The 23,735-nt window shown below is 35.2% G+C and overlaps 2 protein-coding genes across 5 annotated transcripts in view; one reads left to right on the top strand and one right to left on the bottom strand.

Annotated features, from left to right (window-relative positions):
- The window catches only part of LOC130053130 (uncharacterized), a 205,817-nt gene that overhangs the window by 17,750 nt on the left and 164,332 nt on the right, over positions 1 to 23,735 (bottom strand). The gene's annotated exons all lie outside the window — the stretch shown is intronic.
- The window catches only part of LOC125673557 (uncharacterized), a 142,389-nt gene that overhangs the window by 32,912 nt on the left and 85,742 nt on the right, over positions 1 to 23,735 (top strand). Inside the window, exons 2-6 of one of the 4 annotated variants that reach the window (XM_056159776.1) lie at positions 7,315 to 7,494; positions 12,458 to 12,562; positions 12,671 to 12,737; positions 12,818 to 13,035; positions 13,636 to 13,668. In XM_056159776.1, coding sequence (XP_056015751.1) covers positions 7,317 to 7,494; positions 12,458 to 12,562; positions 12,671 to 12,737; positions 12,818 to 13,035; positions 13,636 to 13,668 — 601 coding nt within the window. In that variant the 5' untranslated portion in view covers positions 7,315 to 7,316. Of the gene's footprint in view, positions 1 to 7,314; positions 7,495 to 12,457; positions 12,563 to 12,670; positions 12,738 to 12,817; positions 13,153 to 13,635; positions 13,669 to 23,735 lie in introns of all 4 variants that reach the window. The other 3 variants (XM_056159774.1, XM_056159775.1, XM_056159773.1) reach the window with 3 other exon arrangements.

Raw genomic sequence — 23,735 nt, 5'->3', positions numbered from 1 at the left:
ACTTCATCGACTAAGTGTAATGATGGACTCTCCCCAAAAACTGTGTAATTCTTTCTCTGGTTTGCTGTTAACTTTTTGTAATGAAATGCCTTTTGGTGTTGTTATCAGATTTCAAGCATTCCGTATTGATAAAAGTTCATGCCGTTCATGAATTTTCATTCATAACCTGAGTAAACACGTTTCTGAGTAAAATTTATGTCTTTTGTTATGTTAGTGGTAAATTACACACATATAACCTAGTGATCCTTATCAAATGTTGAGTAGTATATATAGACATTAACAGCATACATATAGAAATTGACAACATTCATGTATATAGAAATTAAGAACGTGCCTGTATAGAGAAATTGAGAACGTACCTGTATATAGAAATTAAGATCATACCTGTATATAGAAATTAAATATATGCACGTCTATAGCAATTAGCGACATATATGTATAAGGAAATTAACAACATGCATGTATACATTAATTAACAACATACATGCATAGATTAATTAACAACATGCATGTATAGATTAATTAACAGCATGTCTGTATAGAGAAATTGAGAACGTGCCTGTATATAGAAATTAAGATCATACCTGTATATAGAAATTAAATATATGCACGTCTATAGAAATTAGCAACATATATGTATAAGGAAATTAACAACATGCATGTATACATTAATTAACAACATGCATGCATATATTAATTAACATGCCTGTATATAGAAATTAAGAACATGCCTCTATATAGAAATTAGATATATGCATGAGTATAGAAATTAACAACATACATGTATAAATTAATTAACAACATACATGTATAAATTAATTAACAACATACATGTATATAGAAATATACAATATGCCTGTATATAGAAATTAAGAACATGCCTCTATATAGAAATTAGAAATTAGCAACATACATGTATACAGAAATTAACAACATGCCGGTATAGAGAAATTAAGAAGTTTGGATGGAGAAATTCAGAGTTTAGTTTGCTGTCACGTAATAAGAATTGCGTATGATATGACAAATGTAAATTGGTTAATTAAACCTTTGCTAGCCAAGTCTCCGAGTCACTTACTATCTGACTAACAAAGATAAAATCCTCTTTAAGATATATCTTACATGTATACTAACGAATTTAAAAGTGTCATGAAGCTATGGTCCCTATGCAATTAAAATCTGCATGCTGGAATTGATGGAGCCAATTTTGCCAATCAATATAAGGATTATCTACATGAGCTATACTATTGTGAAAGACATCAGTAAAGCTACATGGGTAATACCGAAACGTGCCACTATGCAACGTACGTACAGACAGACCGAGGCTCTTCAATCCATAAATACGAGTGTTTCTAAAACGCGGAACGGAAAACGGAACAGAATCTAAGGATTGGAATGGTTAATGTAGCTAAGATAACACCAACAATCGGAAGAAAGTACTCTATTATGTTTATACAAGCGGTAAAACAGTTTTATCTTAAAATTCTGCATCACAGATTGATTAAGCAACGTTAAACGTTTGTATAAGAATTTATAAAGGGTTTAACACGAATTTTGAAATATCGGCATTGAAACTGAGATGTGTTAGCGAGCAGTGACACCTATGGGTACAGGATGGAAAGAACTAGTGTACTTTATACACCCCCCCACCCCCCCCCACTCTGGTGGCAAAACGTCATCAATGCACAGTTACATGTTAATTTACACATAATACTGTGTATGTGTTTACTTACAACAGGGAGTGTGATGTAAAACTTATACGGTACCAATTTTGATGCACCGGATGCGCATTTCGACAAATAATGTCTCTTCAGTGATGCTCAACCGAATTTTTTTAAATCCGAAATAACATTGAACTTGTAGGCCCTAAGAGCTATTTGTAGGGGGAAACAGGGTGCTAAAAAAGTGGATCCGAATTCGTCTAAGGATAAAAGCTATGTACGAGGGAGATAATTCTTAATTTTGAAATGAATCTTTTAACTTTATAACAGCAATGAAATATGGATCCGTATTTTCAAGCTAGTAACGAAGTAGTTAGCTACTGGGCTGTAGAGACACTCGGGGACTACGAGTTCACCAGCATAGACCTCGACCCAGGGTTTATCATGCAAAACCTATACGGTATCAATTTTGATGCACCGGATGCGCATTTCGACAAATAATGTATCTTCAGTGATGCTCAACCGAAATGTTTAAAATCCGAAATAACAATAAAAATGTAGGCCTTAAGAGCTATTTTAGGGAAAAACAGAGTGCCAAAAAAGTGGAGCCAAATTCGTCTGAGGATAAGAGCTATACACATGGGAGATAATCCTTAATTTTGAAATGTATTCCTAAATTTTATAACAGCAATTACATATGCATCCGTATTTTCAAGCTAGTAACGATGTACTTAGCTACTGGACTGTAGAGACCCTCGGGATACTATAACAACGACACTTCGTGATTTTATTAAGTCAGTCAGTTAAACCACAGGTACTTGAAGTGTGGAAAGCTTGTATATATCTTATGTACATACCCCACCCCCATCCCACCCCACCCCCTTATAGAAAGAAATTCTTTTACACAGAACCAATAATGTATCCAAAATATGTCATTCCCCACCGATCACCCTCATAAGTCGTTCTGAATACATATACTAATATATGTGACACACATATTAAATTCTCACATGTGATCATCTCTAAAGCTTAGAGGGGTTGAAACTGACTATTCAGAACGACTTATGAGGTTGATTGGTGGGGAAATAACATATTTTGGATAATTGGTCCTGTATAAAAGTAATTTCTTTCGAGAAGTCCCCTCATGTACATAAGATCTATATACAAGCTTTCCACACTCAAATCTTGCATTTGATATGTTATTATTTAAGTAACAATGGCTTAGTGACTTCGGTACTCCAATCCTAAACAAGGAAGACTTCTAGCAGTGTATTAATAAACTAAATACTTGTATCTTGATATTTAGATGACCTTTTGATCCCATTCAAGAATCAATTGTCTGTTAGTCATTTAACTATTTCAGATCTGTTAATTTCTCATACTATGTATCGTAAACTTCACTATATTTTTCACTGGTTTTGTTTCAATCTTTCTTTCCCTCTGTATCTCTTGGGGTTCAACACTAATCCGCAGGAACTCTTAATGTATATTAAGATAATGTCAGCTAATACTGTAAATATCTGTATGTGTGTAAGACTTTTACTGACCCCCTTTTCGGTTTTCCGCTGTAGGACATAATTTCCCCACTATTACCAGACCCAACTTATCAGAATGCGTGGTATGTACACACATGCCTGTGGTATGAGTAAAGTAACTTTCCAACTTTTCATTTCTCTGATTTCTTAGTAAAAATGAGAATTATAACCAAATTTCCTTAATTATGCAATTTTTTTGCAATATAATTAACAGATACCAGTGACCAACAAATTGATCAAAAATGTAACATTATACAAACATTGCTGTTTTTTGAGGTCAACACAGCGATTAAGTCGCCTGAGTAGTACAATATTCACCGACCCAAAGGACGAGGTGAATACTCTACTTCGAAGATGACTGAATCATCGTATTGACTGAAAAAACCCAGCAACATTCATTTTAGCTCACCTGAGCTGAAAGCTCAAGTGATCGTTTCTAATCGCCTGTTGTCCGTCGTCTGTCCGTCTGTCTGTAAACGTTTTACATTTTCGACTTCTTCTCAAGAACCACTGGGCCAATATTAACCAAACTCGGCCAAAAGCATTTTTGGGTAAAGGGCTTTCAAGATTGTTCAAATGAAGGGTCATGCCCCTTTCAAAGGGGAGATAATAACAAAAATGCAAATATAGGGTGGGGTCATTTAAAAAAAGTTCTTCTAAAGAACCACTGAGCCAGAAAATCTGAAAATTACATGAAAGCTTCCTGACATAGTGCAGATTCAAGTTTGTTCAAATCATGGCCCCGAGGGTTGGATGGGGTCACAATAGGGGATAAGATTTTTACATACAAATATATTAGGAATATATTAGGAAAATCTTTAAAAATCTTCTCAAGAACCAATGAGCCAGAAAAGCTGAGATTTACATGAAAACTTCCTCACATAGTGCAGATTCAAGTTTGTTAAAATCATGGCCCCCGGGGGTAAGATGAGGTGACAACAGGGGATCAATTTTAAATGAAAAGTGAAGATAACGAACAGTAATCAATACAATTATATAGGGAAACTCATTAAAAATCTTCGTCTGAAAAATCACTTGGCCAGAAAAGTTTACATTCACATAAAAGGTTCCTGACCTAGTACAGATGAAATTTTGAAGAAAAAAAATATGGCCCCCGGGAGTAGGTTGGGGTCACAAAGGAATCAAAGTTTTACAGGCGAATATATAGGAAAAATCTTTAAATATGAGCCTAAGCTACTCAGGTGAGCGATGTGACCCATGGGCCACTTTTATTATATGTTTCAATGATTAAATTATACAAACTCATTAAGTTGTTCATTTCATCTTACTTTTTAACATTCCGGCCCGTCGAACTATCGGATTATCGGACTATCGGATTATCGGACCGTCTGGATACTGGGCGGTCACCGTAAAAACCGAAGTCCCGTGTCATAGCAGGTGTGGCACGATAACGATATTTTCCTGCTCAAAGGCCATAAGCGCTGATCTTATACCTAAGTTTAGCAGCCCTTCACAGGCAATGGTGACGTCTCCATATGAGTGAAAAACTCCTGAGAGGGACGTTAAACAACATGCATGTACAATCCATCAATCTTAGGTTTGACGCGGCCGTTCGAACTCATGACCTCCCGTAACCAGGCTACGCTTTGTACATTTGATTTAGCTTTTAAACATAATTTTATAGTGCAGAATTTCAAGATAAAAGTGTTTTACCTCTTGTAAACAAATTTCTAAGATTTTAAAGCATTCTTTCCCGATTGTTGTTATTTCAGCTACATTATTCATTCTAGCTTTTAAATTCCGTTTTCCGTTCCAACACCGAATCTGTAGGGAAATAGTACATATTCTGATCGCGGTGACTCAGTGGCAGAGTGTTTCCTTTTTAACCCAGAGGTTATCAGTTAGAGCCCTGTTCTTGCCATGGCCGTGTCATACCTAAGACGTAAATATAGGTAGTGATTGCTACTTTGTAAAATCCTCTGCCTTTAGAAGTGAGAATCACAGGCCCTTTGGATAACGGCAGGCGTTGGCACGTTAAAGAAAATACCGCTACAGCCCCTGGGCTGTAGGCATAGGGTGTTGCTAAAACGCTAAACGGAAAACGAAACGGAACGGAATTTAAGAATTAGAATGATTAATGCAGATATGATAACGCAAAACAAAAATCGGTGGAAAATCATTAATTTTGATTAAAAAAAAAAACAATTTGGGAAATGTTTCCAAGCTATAAAACAACTTTATCTTAAAATGTTGCATCATAAATTGATTTAGCAAATTAAGTCAAACGTCTGTATAAAACTTTACAAAGCATTCTACAAGAATTTTGAAATTTCGGCAATGACAGAGGTGTTAGCGAGCAGCGACACCTATGGGTAGAAAACAAAAAGAACACATGTGTTTATATGCCACCCCCCGTGGGAAAAAGCCATGAACGCTCGTGTACATGTGTTTGCACATAATACCGTATCGTATATGTGTCTGTACAGGGAGTGTGATACGTATAAAACAACCGTAATTCAAGATCTTATTCCATGCTTAAACATATTGTATTTCATTTATTATTTTTACTTAGTGACTGCAGCACTCCAATACTAAAGGGGGGGGGGGGGGGGGGGGGGGGGGCTTCTGGCACTTCATTTTAAAAGTAAATCCATGTATATAATAATGAGATGACGTTTAATTCTATTCAAGCATACATTCTGTGTTAGCCTTTATGTATTTCATATATTATGAAATAAAGATGGTGATTCCTCTTACAATGGGTTCAAATTTCACCCTAGTTTGCATTCATTCTGTCTCAAATTTTCTTTCCCGTTGCATCTCTTTACTTTCAACACCAATCCGCAGGATATTGGTAAATGTACGAACTCCCATATAGATTCATTCCAAATGAGGCAAACTTTTTTTTTCATACCGAACTCGTTGGCTTTAAGATGTGATGTTATATATATATATATATATATATATATATATATATATATATATGATGATGATGATCAGAGAAAATTCAGATTAAATGTTAGAACTCTTTTATGCATTGAAAATCAAGAAAGGTTATCAGCCAATCAAAATCAGTCTAGGTAGTATATAAAGAGCGCAGTCACTGCAGCTCCTCACTTCGTTGGTAGAAGACAAGCTGAAAACACCTTAGGTTAGACAGGGATTAGACGTGGCTGAACAAGCTTTTCCTTCCCTATCTCCCTAATAATAAGGACAATCTTTATAATAAAAGATACATACTTAGTTAAGTGAGCCAGCATCTGAATCAACAAGTTTTCCCATCCCATTTTGAGTTTTTTATTAGCTAAGAATCATTGCTCCGTCTCAAAGTTGTAATTGATTGTTTTATTATTTTTGTCTCTTTAACGGTTCTCAGAAGTGATCTGGGCTTATCCCACGAATCAGAACAAATCATTTTTTTTTGAGCAGTTAGCTCAGTTTAAAATGTGGAAAATAGTTTTACTTTAGTGTATTATTATTTATTGTATTTGAATAATTTTGGTAAATCCGCTCGGTTACACGTCACATATATATGTATATTTATATTAGAAGTTGATTCGGCATATATATATATATATATATATATATATATATTGTACCAGGTGTAGAACTAAATTCAAACTCAGCTATCTTAAACATATCTAGTTCGATTAAAAGCACACGTTCGGTTTAAAAAGGCTATGTTTGGGGAAAATTGTTCAAAACATATCTTATCTTTTACAATGTTGTTTTTTGGTGGAGGTGTGTCTTTTATTCATTAGGTAGGCTCATAAAATCCTTTCTTAAAGTCCTTTTCATTCGTATGAGGCATTGATATGACATGGTGGGTTCTCATGATGATTTCCTGTTCTCTCTGCTTCAATTGTTCATAATAAGCCTCTTGATTTTACAAAATGCTGACCTCCTCATAACATTATTGCACAGGATATTTTATGTTTTTCGTTCCGTTTTCTGTTCCGCGTTTTAGCAACACCCCATAGATACATTCATCAATCCATTCACCAATCCATGCACGCATGCATACTCTACATCGATACATATGTACAAATATGTACGTATTTATGTACATCCATCCATCTGTTCATACATCCATATATTTATCCATCTATTGAAGATTGTAACTTACAGTTACTGCATCAACTTATTATCTATGATTTTAGCTATGAGTGGCATTGTTGAGTCCTGTCCTGGGAATTCTACAGGATTTGCTGAAGCGTCGTCCAGACTGAACTGTAGTCGGGATCAGTATGGGAATGATCAGTACATCTGTGTCCCTAACGTCAATAAGACTGCCCTCGTGGAGTTTTGTTATGGTGGAATTATGGGGATCAGACAAAGAGGTAATTTATCTATAAATATCTGTTTTAAACCTGAGACCTGAAAAGTATTCAGCGTTATAAGGAAATAAGGAAAGGATATATCTGAAAATACTTACTATTTGTTAGTACCAGTGAATTAAATCTAACCAGGGTCTGTGGAGCGACACAAACAAATACACAGCCTATCATAGACAAGGTATATCAGAGTTTAAGTTGCACATCATGTAGTTGGGTCTTATGAATAGAAAACTTAATTTGTACGTTTTCCACCTGAAGATTTGCAGGTGTCCACGTATATTGTTAAAGTTATCAGAGCGTCTTTAATTGAATTTGATTTTTATACATGTGTACACTGAGCATACTAGTATTCATTATGCAGCAGTAATTAACGGAATGCCTTGTGGAAACCGCTAATGAAACAAGTATACCTAATGATACAAACTACATTAAGGAGTTCATTTGTTGCGCTTAATGATACAATCTCCCCTAATGACACAATTGTATCAGCAAGTGTTCCCCTTACAGCGCTGTTACAACGCTTACTGATACATTCACAAATCTTCAGTCCAGACCTCTAATGGTACATTACAACAAGTTGTATCATTAAGCACCGCAATAGCAATGCTTAATGCTACAAATCTACAATCTTTGTTTGATTTGTTTTTTTGTTGTTTTTTTTCCAGGTAACCCAATTTTTCCACGGGGTCCAACTCTTTTTGGGGTACATAGCTGTAATAAAGATTTGAAAATTATTAGCTCACCTGAGCCAGCGGCTCTCCAGAACCACTGGATCAATTTCACCCAAACTTAGTTAAAAGCAATCTTGGGTGAAGGACTTTCAAGTTTGTTCAATGCCCCCTTCAAAAGGGGAGATAATCACATCAATGCAAAATTAGGGTAGGGCCATTTAAAAATCTTTTTCTCAAGAACCAATGAGCCATTAAAGCTGATATTTACTTAAGAGCTTTCTGACGAAGTGCAGATTCAAGTTTGTTGAAATCATGTCCCCAGGGGTAGGATGGGACCACAAAAAGGAAAATCTTTTAAAATCTTATTCTCAAGAACCGATGAGGCAGAAGAGCTAAGATTTACATGAAAACTTCCAGACAAAGTGCAAATTGAAATTTGTTCAAATCATCGCCCCGGGGTAGGTTGGGGCCACAATAGGGGATCAAAGTTTTACATAGAAATATATAAAGAATATCTTTAAAAATCAAGAATCAACGAGCCAGAAGAGCTGAGATTTACATAAAACTTGACATGGTGTATATTCAAATTTGTTTAAATCATGGCCTCGGGGGATAGGTTGGGGCCACAATAGGGGATCAAAGTTTTAAATCGAAAGATATAGAGAAAATCTTTAAAAATCTTCTTCTCAACAACCATTGGGCCAAAGAAATTGGCATTTACATGAAAGCATTCTGACATAGTGCAGATTCAAGTTTGTAGAAATCATGATCTCTTGGGGTAGGTTGGGGCCACAATAGGGACTAACGTTTTACATGCAAATATATATATGGAAAGTCTTCAGGGCCAAGGTGATTCAGGTGAGCGATGTGGCCCATGGGCCTCATGTTAATCCCAGGGTGGATGGGGGTCTTGAGGGATCCTTTAACCCCCTAACCCCCGCTGTATCTACCGCATGTTTTAATCACCAATCACACCAACCCATTTTCTAGCTCATCTGATTATATCTTCATTGTCTGTTTGTCTGTATGTCTGTGAACTTTTAACATTTTCGATTTTTTTCTGAATTTTCCATCAAATTTGTTACAAATCAGTGTTGGGTAAAGGATATTCAAGTTTGAAGGACATGTCTCCTTGAAAGGGGATAAAATCAAAATACAAATATATGAAGGGGCCATTTAAAAATCTTAAGAACCACTTTGAAGTACAATGCATGGAAACTTACTGATATAGAGTAGATTCAAGTTTGCTCAGATCATGGCCCCCAGTAGTAGGGTGGGGCACAATAAGTGATAGAGGATCAATGTTTCACATGTCATGATGCATGTAAAATATAGGAAGAGTTTCTTCTCCAGAACTACTGGACCAATTGCAATCAAATTTGATATATAGCATCCTTGAGTGAAGGGAATTCAAGCTTGTTCAAATAAAGTGTCATTCTTTTTTCAAAGGTGGGAATAATCACAAAAAGACAAAACTAGGTGGGAACATTTAAAAATCTTCTATTGAAGAACCAGAAACTTACCGGAAAGCTTTCTGACACCTGTAGGAAAAATCTTTGAAGATATTTCTTGGAGTATATAAGCCCGGACATTCATATTCTGTATATACACTCTTACAGCATACATACCTCCTTTCATATGATGCAATGATGTGTGATCTTGTGACCTTGTCCTGGAAAATTGACCTACGTTTAAAAAAATGACTTATTCAATATTTCCTAAGTTCTTTTTTTTCCATAATTTGTATAAAATACTTCATATGGCAAACATAACCTACTAGATATATCTAAAACTGTTCTAGGTAGGGATTTCATATTTTGCACGAGATTCTTTATGACAAAACCTTATTATTCATTGATAAATTGAAACTTGTAACCCTGACCTTGAAGATCAACCTACTTTTTAAAAACCTGACCTATTCATTATCTCCTGAATTGCTTACGGTTGAACTTTCATGTTTTGTATTAATATCGATTCTTTATGACAAAACCTTGTTATTCCGAGAAGTTTCAACTTTTGACCTTGGAGTTGGACCTACTTTTTAAGTCACCTGAGTAAATCCAGGTGACCTATTGCAATTGATTGACGTCCATCGTCGTGGTTAACAATTGAACATTTTTAACTTTTTGATAACTACCATTGGAATTCTTTTCAAATTTGGTATGAAGTATCTTTGGGACAAGGGACGAAAATTGTTAATTTCAGAACTCCTGCACGCCCCCCCCCCCCCCCCCCCCCCCCTTGGACGTTAGGGCGAGGAAAACACTGTCCAATTAAAAACATATTCTTTATAAACAGCACCTGTGTAAGAAAAACAAAATGTATGGTGATGTAAAGCAGGAAGGCCTCTTCAAATATTGTAAATTTCATGATCCCCGGGGTAGGGGTTCTGATCCCAGGACGGGGCCAAAGTTGGTATATAGTGTTTACGTGTAAAACACTTGAATAACATCTTTTTTCCATAATTTATTATTTCTTTATTTCACAAATATTGACATAAGACAAAAGAACACTTGACATTTTTTTTCTAACCACTTTTACACACTTTCATACTCACACTTATACTTTTGTTGGTAAGTGCTTGCGTCTTTACTGTAATTGTAGAAGAAAAACTTAAACAATACGAAGTAAATAAATAAAAGGACATGTGGCCTCAAAAGTAAAACAAATATTGCTTAAAATAGCACACTCATGATTTTTTATGTTGTCGAAAAATGTTTTCCATACGTGCCAAGCATTTTCAAATTTTTGTATTTCTAAATTCTGATACGCAATACATTTTTCAACCTTGTATTTGTGCTATAGATAGAACAAGAATTCCAAGAATCTTGGCAAGTTGTTTGATAAATGTGCATGCTCAGATTGCTCCATAATATAGATACATTTTCACTTCCAATGAAAACATGTTAAATTGTTTCAACTTCATCATCACAAAAGGCACAGCAATCAAAAGATACAGAATTGATTTTTTTTTATCTATATTGTAACCATTAGATAGTAGAATCCTTGATAGTCTTAAAACATACAGTAACAATATCCTTAACACACATGTATATTCAATATTAAAGCTACCAGCTCTAAGTTCCACTTGGAGACATAAGTAGGTATATCATGGTTTACATTTAACTGTTTGTAAACAGATTTAGTACATTTAGTTTGCAAAATCAAAGGTTTATGATATAATTGAATATAAGGTGTAAAAGGTTTATTGATTGAATCTTTGTTTTCAAATAATTTCAGATGAGTTGGTATTGCACTCAATACACTGTTATATTGTAATATACAAACTTGGATATCAATTTTTTTGTTGAAAAAGGTTATGTGATAAGAGATTCCCTTTGTCATCTAGGAAATCGTCAACGAGTTTTACACCTTTTTTATGTCAGCTTTTGATAAACAGTGTTTTCATACCCACTCTAATATTTGAATTATACCGCACAGGAGTGCTGGGATAGGTTTCCTTGTAGAAATTTGTGTTAAAAGATTCTATAACATGGAACATGAATTAAAAACATCTTGTCACAAAATATTGTTTTCTGGAATGACACATTCAGAGATAAATGTATCTCCAAAACCAGGTAATTTGTAAACAAAATCATGACCATGAATTCACCAGGGGAAGTCTCACGATATAGCCATTCTTCCTGAGAAAGTCTCACTATATAGCCATTCTCCCCGGGAAAGTCTCACTATATAGCCATTCTTCCTGAGAAAGTCTCACTATATAGCCATTCTCATTGGGAAAGTATCACTATATAGTTACTCTTCCGGGGGAAGTATCATTATATAACACCGGTACGGCGTCCAGCCAAAACAATTCAAGCAATCAAACAGTTTTTGATAATGAAATCATAAGTTCAGAATTATGTGTTCTTTTGTCTCTTAATTCTTGATAATTGCATTCTATATTTAAGAAATTCGTATCCTAACTTCAATAGGGGATTTTCAATTCTCCATTGTTTATTTTGCATTTTCGGTTTATCGTCATTAACAGAAATACAGATGAAGCAGCAAGGTTATGTTAAACAAAAGGATAGGTTAAGTTATACTGTATAATGCCCGTTGTTATCATAGGTTAAGTTATACTGTATAATGCCCGTTGTTATCATAGGTTAAGTTATACTGTATAATGCCCGTTGTTATCATAGGTTAAGTTATACTGTATAATGCCCGTTGTTATCATAGGTTAAGTTATACTGTATAATGCCCGTTGTTATCATAGGTTAAGTTATACTGTATAATGCCCGTTGTTATCATAACTCCGTTTGAATTTCTGATTTACTTTCACTCATTAGGTAATTGTTTAGAAGTCAGCGAAAGAGAACTTTTTAAAAGAAATTGTACAGGGTTTGTTGACGGCTGTCCAGAGACGCATATCAGGATCGGTACAATATACAAATGTAAGAAAATATGTGTAATTCAACACGATCTTCATGTTTTTACAATCAACAACGCGATAAGATATCAAGAAGTATTTTAGAATATTTACACCATTCCAATTTATTTAGATCCCGCCTGCCTGAGAATCAACACAGACTACAAATGCTATCTTGCTGACCCGTCTTGTCCAAATAAGTAAGTTATGAACATGGATTAATAGCGTGATACATTTGATATATTTGTTTTATACTTAATATATATTACAATTATGATAGAACACGGGAGTTCACTACAGAGGACACCTGGGGAAGCCCTACGACAAGCTTCGGGACGACCTTCTCTAACACAACAGAGACATACGACTCTACAACGCTACCTACAAACGCCGTGCCTGTTGGGGCGATTGTTGGAGTACTGCTAGCTTTTCATGTCATCATTGGAATTGTAATAGGATTCGTTGTCTGGAAAAGGAGAAAGAAATGGAAGAGAACAGGTACAATCATTGTGATACTATGTATTAATAAGAGAAAGAAATGGATGAGAACAGGTACAATCATTGTCATGATATGTATTAATAAAATAAAGAAGTGGATGAGAAGGGATAAACCGGGTACAATCATTGCCATGATATGTATTAATAAAATAAAGAAGTGGATGAGAAGGGATAAACCGGGTACAATCATTGCCATGATATGTATTAATAAAATAAAGAAGTGGATGAGAAGGGATAAACCAGATACAATCCTTGTCATGATATGTATTAATAAAATAAAGAAATGGATGAGAAGGGATAAACCAGATACAATCATTGTCATGATATGTATTAATAAAATAAAGAAATGGATGAGAAGGGATAAACCAGATACAATCCTTGCCATGATATGTATTAATAAAATAAAGAAATGGATGAGAAGGGATAAACCGGGTACAATCCTTGTCATACTATGTACAAATATGCTTTAAAACAAAATCGTGATTTTGTGTTGTATATGTAACAACTTTCATCCGCAATGGTTTCTTTTTTATCTTCTTTTAAAATAAAGCTAATTTTTCATTGCCTTAATATTGCATAAACATGTGTCTCTTCTTATAGGTAATACAGAGGAGCCGATGGTGGTGTTCTCAGGTAATTGATCTTTTTCAGTATTACTCATTTAGAAATATGAATATAAATATTTTTATAAGAAGATGGAATTTCAAACAGCCATAATAATTTCAAATTCTGACAATTTTGCAGTTTCAATGAAACATCCTGAAATCTGCGTCGTGTTCAAAACTGATCACAATGGTATCGATTAGGCGTTTTTCATTCGTTCCGTATAAGTACATCCCGGATATGTTTGTTTCTTTTCCGTATTTAGTGTTTACCTCAGTTTCAAATTAATTATTAATACTATTTTAAGTGTATATTTGCCGGGGTCAATTTGTGTAATTCTCATGTTTATTTGCTCATTTGCAAACTAATCATTAATAAACGAATGTTATTTTGATTAAACATGGGTTATTACGTCATTTGTTTGATCATGATAATAAGTGACATGTTTACTTAAAACGTGTTGTGTTATTTCATTTGACTCTTAAATTATTAGACACTTTACTGATTATCCAGTAACAAAAACTGAGCTACGGAATGCAAGAAGTTTTGCTCATATATGGGGTTTTCTACTTCCAAAATGCGGAATATCAATATATTTTTTTATGAAAACTATTTCATTGATACATATCAGTAGTAGCTGTTCAACTGTAGCAAATTTTGTAACTTTAAATAATATTCAGAGTGAAATGAATTGGTGATACGTGAGTCAAAAAGTCCATAGATATCAACGATATTTTGGGAAAAAAAAGTTTCATTTTTGAATTAGAACACTTCACATTTCAATAGAGATAATGCATTAGATTGATAAGGGATCATGTTTGAAAAGTTTCATTTTTTTCTTTTTGTGTGACATGATTTGCAAATAACTGAGATTAAACTAAGACCTTATTCTGCGTAAATTTGGTTTTTATACGCCCGTCTTTTGACGGGACGTATTATGGTACAGCGATGTCTGTACGTGCGTCCGTCCCTCCGTTCGGGGTTTTCTTTTTATAATTTCATTTCCCTTTCATATATCATGCTGACACTTGCTGTGTAGCTTCTTTGTGGGTCACTCTAGATCATACTGCAATTTTGATCCATTTCGACCTTTTTTCCAGGAGTTTTGCCCCTTTATTTGGAAATAATTATTATATGGAGGGTACATAATTTGTCCGCCCTACTCCTCCCACAGTTTTCAAGTGAGAGCCTTCTTATTATGCCCCCCTTCAAAGAAGAGGGGCATATTGGTTTGCACCTGTCGGTCGGTCGGTCGGTAGACCACATGGTGTCCGCTCAATATCTTGAGAACCATTCACTTGCTGATAATGATATTTCATATGTGGGTTGGCTATGAGTAGAAAAGGACCCCTATTGTTTTGCAGGTCAAAGGTCAAGGGTCAATCTACTCTGGACATAGGAATATAATGTCCGCTCAATATCTTAAGAACCCTTTGCTTGAAAAACATCAAACTTAGCACACTGGTATATCCTAAGGAGTAGATTACCCCTATTGATTTTGATGTCATATGGTCAAATGTCAAGGGTCAAATTGGGCATAGGAATATACTGATCATTCAATGTCTAGAGAACCCTTTGCTTGACAAACATCAAACTTAGTAAACCACTACATCCTCAGAAGAAGATGACCCCTATTGATTTTGAGGTCACATGGTCAAAGGTCAAGGGTCAAACAGGATATAGGGCTCAAGGCAGGTGTGACCGGTCAACAGGGGATGCTTACTCCTCCTAGGCACCTGATCCCACCTCTGTTGTGTCCGGGGGTCCGTGTTTGCCCAACTATCTATTTTGTATTGCTTAAAGGAGTTGTGAGATTGATCACTGTTCGTTATCTTTACCTTGCATGATCAAAGGTCAATGATCAAACTGGACATAAGAATATAATGTCCGCTCAATATCTTGAGAACCCTTTGCTTGACAGACATCAAACTTAGTACACTGGTATATCTTCAGGAGAAGATGACTCCTATTGAATTTGAGGTCACATGATCAAAGGTCAAGGGTCAAACTGGACATTAGAATCTACTGTCTGCTCAATATCTTGAGAGCCCTTTGCTTGACAGACATCAAACTTGGTACACTGGTACGTCTTCAGGAGAAGATGCCCCTATTGATTTTGAGGTCACATGGTCAAAGGGCAAGGGTCAAACTGGAAATAGGAATATACTGTCCGTTCAATATCTTGAGAACCCTTTGCTTGACAGACATGAAACTTGGTACTGTGGTGTATATTCAGGAGGAGATGACTCCTATTCATTTTGAGGTCACATGGTCAAAGGTCAAACTGAACATAGTGATATACTGTTCACTCAATATCTTGATAACCCTTTTGCTTGACAGACGTCAAACTTAGTACACTGGTACATCTTCATGAGAAGATGACCCATATTGATTTTGAAGTCAAAAGTCAATTGTTGAACTGGACATAGTAATATATTGTCTCCTATATTTTAAGAATTATTTGCTTGATTGATACCAAACTTGGTACACTGGTACAGCATAAGGAGTAGATGACCCCTATTGATTTTTATGTCACATGGTCAATTCACTCTTTACATAGGAAGATATTGTCTGCTCAATATTTTGAATTGATTATACTACTATCAATTAAATGGTGTGTGTGTGTGTATAACCCTTTTCAATTTTGCACCATGGGGGGCATATATGTTTTACAAACATCTCTTGTTTTGTGGAGTGTTTGTATGTGTATTGAAGATGTGCATGTGGGATCGATTTTGATTTTCTACAATTTTTGAGAAAATTACAGGTTGTTGAACTTAGTCTATTCTATGGATGGTACATAATTTGTCCACCCAACTCCTCCCACAGTTTTCAAGTGAGGACCTTCTTATTTTGTGGAGTGTTTGTATAGGTACTGAAGATGTGCATGTGGGATGAATTTTGATTTTCTACAATTTTTGAGAAAATTAACGGTTGTTGAACTTGGTCTATTTGGAAATTAATATTCAATGGAGGGTACATAATTTGTCCGCCCAACTCCTCCCACAGTTTTCAAGTGAGGACCATCTTATTTTGTGGAGTGTTTGTATGGGTATTGAAGATGCACATCTGGGGAAGGATTTTGATTTTCTTCTCTTTTTGAAAAAAATACAGGTTGTTGAACTTGGTACATTTTGAGGAAATCTAGATTTTTAAGCTAAGACCCTTTGTTCATATGAAAGTTTGGTGAGATAATCACAATTATAAAGCGTTATGAACTAGAACTATGTCCTTCTATACGTCTTCTGGCGAAATATTTATTTATTGTCTATTTGATACTAAATATATTTTAGTTTACATAAAACCCCAGATAAATAAAATGCCTAAGTCTGATATCTTGGACTAAACAAGAGCGATGCTACAAATATATTGAAATATAAGTATAAACCTTTCCCAATAATTTTAGCTCACCTGAGCTGAAAGCTCAAGTGAGCTTTTCTGATTTTCTGTTGTCCGCCGTCTGTCCGGCGTCTGTCCACCTGTCTGTCTGTAAACTTTTCACATTTTGATTACTTCTCCGGAACCACTGGGCCAATTATAACCAAACTTTTCCAAAAGCATACTTAGGTGTAGGGCTTTCAAGTTTCTGAAGGGCCATCCTCTTTTCAAAGGGGAGATAATCACAAAAATGAAAAATAGGGTGGGGTCATTTAAAAATATTCTTCTCAAGAATCACTGGGCTAGAAGAGCTGAAATTTACATGAAAGCTTCCTTATATGTGTAGATTCACGTTTCTTAAAATTATCACATCCGGGGATAGGATCACGTCACAATTAGTGATCAAAGTTTTACCTACAAATATATAAGGACACATCTTTGAAAATCTTCTTAAGAATTACTGGGCCAGAAGAGTTGAGATTTACATTTAAGCCTTCTGACGTAGTGCATATTCACGTTTGTTAAAAGCATACCCCCAATAAGATGGGACAACTATAGGGGATCAAAGTGTTGCATACAAATACATAGGGGAAATCTTTTAAGATCTTCTCAAGAACTACTGGTCCAGGAAAGTAGAAATTAACTTGAAAGCTTCCTGACATAGTGTAGACTCAATATTGTTCAAGTTATGACCCCTGGGGGTAAGATGGAGCCAGAATAGGGGATTGACGGTTTACATGCAAATGAATAGGGAACCTCTTTAAAAGTCTTCTCCTCGAGAACCACTGGACTTGGAAAGTACATATTTACATGAAAGCTTCCTGATATTATTAGATACAAGTATATAGAGAACATTTTTAAAAATCTTAGCCAGAAAAGCGAAGATTTACATGAAAACTTCCTAACAAAGTATATATTAAACGTTGTTGAAATCATGACCCCTGGGGCTTGGATGGGGCCACAATCAGAGTCTTATACATATATAAATAGAAAAAATAATCTTTAAAAATGGTCTTCATAGGAACCAATGGGCCAAAGAAGTTTAAATTTGCATGAAAGCTTCCTGATATAGTGCAGATTCAAGTTTGTTCAGATCATGGCCCCCGGTGGTAGGATGGTACCACAATAGGGGATTAAAGTTTTACAGACAAATATATCGGAAAGTCTTTTAAAATCTTATTCTCAAGAACCACTAGGCAAGGAAAGTAGAAATTTAGATGAAAGTTTCCTGACACAATGCAGATTTAAGTTTCCTAAAATCATGACCCCTAGGGATAAAATAGGGTCACAGTAGGGGATCAAATTTTTACATACAAATATACAGTGAAACTCTTTAAAAATATTCTCCTCGAGAACCACTGGATTAGAAAAGTAGAAATTTACATGAAAGCTTCCTGATAACATTACATAAAAGTATATATAGAGCATCTTTAAAAATCTTCTGGAGAATTATTGAGCCATATAAGTTAAAGGGAAAGGCAACCCAAACGATTTTTACATGATAAATGATAGGACTAATCATATGATAAATATTTGTCATACATTTCTGGTGATATATGGCCTAGATAAGCTTCAGTACTTATTTGAAGACGTCAAAAATTGAAATTGAGGCGATCTATAGAGGCTGCCATAATGTGTAACTCTTTTGTAGTCAAGACCACAAAAATCAATAATTTTGACGTCACATCGTCTTTTCCGGTTTTGATGAGATTCTAAGATCATCCACAGGTGCTTGCGTTCAGGACCCCCCCCCCCCCCCCGTACGAATAAGCTACATGAGTTGATTTAATTATTTTTTTTCTTGAAAATATTTCTAATGCATGTCAACAACATCTTGCATACCCATAAAGTCCCAAAATAATTCAAAATAAGTCCTTTGAAAAAAATACCCTCACTGGTTATTATAACAGAACTTATGATAACCAGTGAGGGTATTTTATTTTAAAAGGACTTTTTTTGAATTACATGTATTTTGGACTTTATGGGTATGCAAGATGTTGACATGCATTAGAAATATTTTCAACAAAAAAATTGGGTCCTGAACTTAAACACCTGTGAGGTCATCAAAGTTGCGCATGTTGTAGATTTTACGAATAAATATGTTGATACCTTCCTGGCAAGCAGGTAATTACACTAATGCGAAGGGAAGATGTGAATAAAGGGTTGGGATTTTTGGTTGTTTTTTTTCGAAATTCACAACTCAACCAAATCATTTGAAAAGAAAAGACTACGTAAACTTTGGATCCATCATTTGCGTAATGACAAGTTGAGGTTCAAGACATATGTATGAAGAACGTTTACCGTCTGCCTTGTCTTCGACTCGACCGAACGTCTTCTTTTCTCAATTTCTTCTTCCGAAAGAACGGGCTCTAAACTTAACTGTTCGTGACTTGTCATGCTTACAGTGCTGCTGATGAAATAAACCGGAATAGACGGTGTGACGTAATAGATTAAACCTCAATGGCCACTCTCTTAGCAGCTGGTAACTTAAAATACATGATATATTAATATTGATTTAATTGTTAATCAAGGATTTCTGTTGTTAAAGACTGTCAATTACGATATCAGTAAGTAATACTTTATTCATAAAAGCAAATATGTGGTTAGGAATGTCTTTCCTGTTAGCATATACATGACAGCTTCCTGATACAGTACAGATTCGGGTGTACAAAACTCATGGCCCCTGGGGATAGGTTGGGGTTACAATAGAGAATCAAAGTTTTACAGGGTTATCTATGGAGAAGTTTCAAATGTGGGCCAAGGTGACTCAGGTGAGCGGTGTGGCCCATGGGCCTCTTGTATGTAAAATTTATAGGGTACTAATTTTGATGCACCAGATGCGCATTTCGACAAATAATGTTTCTTCAGTGATGCTCATCCGAAATGTTTGAAATCCGAAATAACAATGAAGTTTTAGAGCTATTATAGGGAAAAACAGTGTGCCAAAAAGTGGAGTCAAATTCGTCTAAGGATAAGAGCTATGCGTGAGGGAGATGATCCTTAATTTTGAAATGAATTTCTAAATTTTATCACGGCAATTAAATATACATCCGTATTTTCAAGCTAGTAACGAAGTACTTAGCTACTGGGCTGTAGAGACCCTCGGGGACTAACAGTCCACCAGCAGAGGCCTCGACCCAGGGGTCATAATGTAAAACTTATACGGTACCAATTTTGATGCACCAGATGCGCATTTTGACAAATAATGTTTCTTCAGTGATGCTCATCCGAAATGTTTGAAATCCGAAATAACAATGAAGTTTTAGAGCTATTATAGGGAAAAACAGTGTGCCAAAAAGTGGAGTCAAATTCGTCTAAGGATAAGAGCTATGCGTGAGGGAGATGATCCTTAATTTTGAAATGAATTTCTAAATTTTATCACGGCAATTAAATATACATCCGTATTTTCAAGCTAGTAACGAAGTACTTAGCTACTGGGTTGTAGAGACCCTCGGGGACTAACAGTCCACCAGCAGAGGCCTCGACCCAGGGGTCATAATGTAAAACTTATACGGTACCAATTTTGATGCACCAGATGCGCATTTCGACAAATAATGTCTCTTCAGTGATGCTCAACCGAAATGTTTGAAATCCGAAATAACTATGAAGTTTTAGAGCTAAATATAGCCAAAACTAGCGTGCCAAAAAAGTGGAGCCAAATTCGTCCAAGGATAAGAGCTATGCATGAGGGAGATCATCCTTAAGTTACATGCACAGTTCAAACTAATATTTTTTTTTTTAAAATTGTAAGGAATACAATTATAAGCATCAACTCCTGTAAGTTTCCAATATATTGTCAATCACAAATTTTTAAATAGGTGGACATTTCTATTGCTTGTAAGCTTACATTTATATCAGTGATCAATTTTCTTTCCTTCTGTGAAATGATATATTATACATCGAAGTAGGAAGCTCTCTCTCTCTCTCTCTCTCTCTCTCTCTCTCTCTCTCCTGCTCAATCAATGAATATGGACATACAGAGACCGTTAATAATTATATGGTTCCCAAAGAGACAATAAAACTATGTTTTCGTTTATATATTTCCTTTTGTATGTGTCTTTGTGTAATCAACTGTTTATTATGGATTGCAAATGTAATATCCGCATTTTCACACAGATGTATATTTCGATCATTATTCCCTTATTTGTATATCCAAGTTTGTATATGATCGTCGATAATTTTTAATTGTGCATGCGATATATCCAACCAGATGCTCAGTGTATATGATAAGATTCCCAATTTCTATAAACTGCGAAACCTCGACCAGACAAGCATTCAATAGAGGAAAAATTTTCGACTCTGACATCTCCCCTGATTGAAGACACCCTGTTTGGCACGGGTGAAGTGTGTCGCAGTCTGTATAATGGAATGACAACGTGTTGTAAAGTTCTAACGAGATACAAATGGAGTTTTATCATTTTGTTTCGTGGATTTATCAGAATAAAGAGAATCTAATATTTTCGGTAAGTGCACATCTCCGATACCTGTTGAATAGACGTCCGTATTTGATACGTGTTTTTTTGTGCGGCGAATATGCCATGTGCATTACATATTATGCATATGGCATGCACAGGGTCTGTATTTTGCAAGAATTGATATAAATAATATAGTTTATGCTCTTTGCTTATTCCATTCTATCAGTAAGTAATTGGCAAATGATTTCTTCGCATTTATTTCATAAGAAATTGCAAATACTTGCATGCACTTGCAAGTATGCAAGAAAAGCTTTTTTTTTTTGCATTTTTGTCTAAATTATCTAAACTTTCAGAATGTTTCATTGGTATACAATAAATATTTTGTAGTTTTGAGCAAAGTATAATGTTTTAAAATGTGATTTTATTTGTTTCTCATTCCATATATATTACTATCGGAGATGTGCACTGGTCGAGTCCACCTAGAAAAATCACTCAGGTGTGACAATCACATTTGGGGTATATACGGGTAGAGTAAATTAGGCTACCTGAGAGAAATATGGCGGATAAGATGAGAAAGGCGTTCATATTTATTAATTCATGTCAGTTTTAACACTTGGTATGAAACACGTCAGACCCAATGCGAGGTTGTATTGACGAACTAGAACGTTATAACGACCATAGAATTTGCGAAATGCTGACTTCAATCGAGACTGTTGAAACCCCTGTAACATAAATATACAATCAATCGATCAATCAATTTTATTACTATTAACATTTAGAAGCCTAACTTTATGTACGACACTTAACATCTAGAAGCGAGAGACTCGGGTCTTGCAAATATGACATTAGAAATGGGGTACCGAGTCACGAAAAATGGTACTTTTAAGTTTTATCAGCGCTTCTAACCAGTTCATATATGAGGAAGTTATCTGCGCTCATATCTATGTCAAATAGACGGCATTGAAAAGAATTTAAACTATACCATATTTACTTTTTTCAAAACAAGGGTTTGGTTTGCGTGTTCTTAGAGTCTTCCTTCCATGCATAATGAATGAAGTTTCACTGGAGTTACTTACATTGTGATGACGGCTCATTCTCCCTTAAATGAGACTGTTGAAATCCATGTAACATCAGCGTATTTAGTAGTAACTTACCTTGAATTAAAAACTGATCATACACAGAAAATGCTCTTGTGTATCGATTTAGCATAGAAAAATGGATCCCATATCCTGGTGATAATACAATGTTGCTACATAAACATAGGAAGTTAACGATGGAGAAGCTGAATACATCTTGCTTGTCATAAAGTTAAATTATTAATTTACCGTTACCTGCTGTGTTCAATAAAATAACCACATACGAATCAAGCATTGAGGGCTTTGTAATGTTTTTTTTTATTTCAAGTTTACTGCGATATAGTGAATCCAAAGATGCATTAAAGTGAATATTGTTGTTGTATTTAAATGTCAAGAATATATTTCTTCTTGACAGCAAGAAATATATTCGCGAGGAGTAAAGATAAGGGCTTGGTAGAGCATTTGCCAGAATTCTGAATTGTACTTACGTTTATAACATTTTTATGGAGTGTTGGCATCAAGTTTACATGTTAGTATCGTGATTCAGATCCATTCGTCCCATTGACTGCATAAGGTTAAAAAAAAATAATTTGACGTATCTTTACATGCAGTATATTATTTTCTAATTTGACGGGTATCCTAATGGTTATGGTGTTTGCTTCGCAACTGGGATATCCGGGTTCAATCTCCGTTATGTATCAAACTTTCAACGTGTAAAATAGGTAGTGACTGTACCTTCTTCCTTTTAATGTGATATCTGATATCACATTAAAACTGATTAAGGTGCTGTATCACGGTGAGTGTTTGCACGATAAAGAACTATTAGTGTGGTGAGTATAGGGCAAAACATGGGACTTTTCAGCTGAAGCGGATGTTTGTACGTGAGTTAAAATTTCTCGAATGATAAATAATGCATCATGCAAACTAATTCAAATATTTTCACGTTGAGCTTATCGCCTCGCTTTATTCGATCGATCTTAAATTTCTACTCTTTCTACATCTTATCGCTATATCTGACCCTTTTCTTTTCTAGAATCTCACACGTTCCCCACCATCGTGTCAGTTTTGAGCAGGAACACAAAATATTCATATCTTGTGTTCCGCCATTTGAATAAAACTCGCTCTGATTCCGTGCAAAAGTACTCAAAATTGATGATACAAGGATGCTGAAGTTTCTCCTTGACAATATCTGTGTGATCTTAGATGATCAGGTCTTCCAACATCCTGT

This window comes from Ostrea edulis, chromosome 3, assembly GCF_947568905.1.
Source record: "Ostrea edulis chromosome 3, xbOstEdul1.1, whole genome shotgun sequence".
Classification (NCBI taxonomy): domain Eukaryota; kingdom Metazoa; phylum Mollusca; class Bivalvia; order Ostreida; family Ostreidae; genus Ostrea; species Ostrea edulis.
This window is presented reverse-complemented; position numbering and strand designations above follow the sequence as displayed.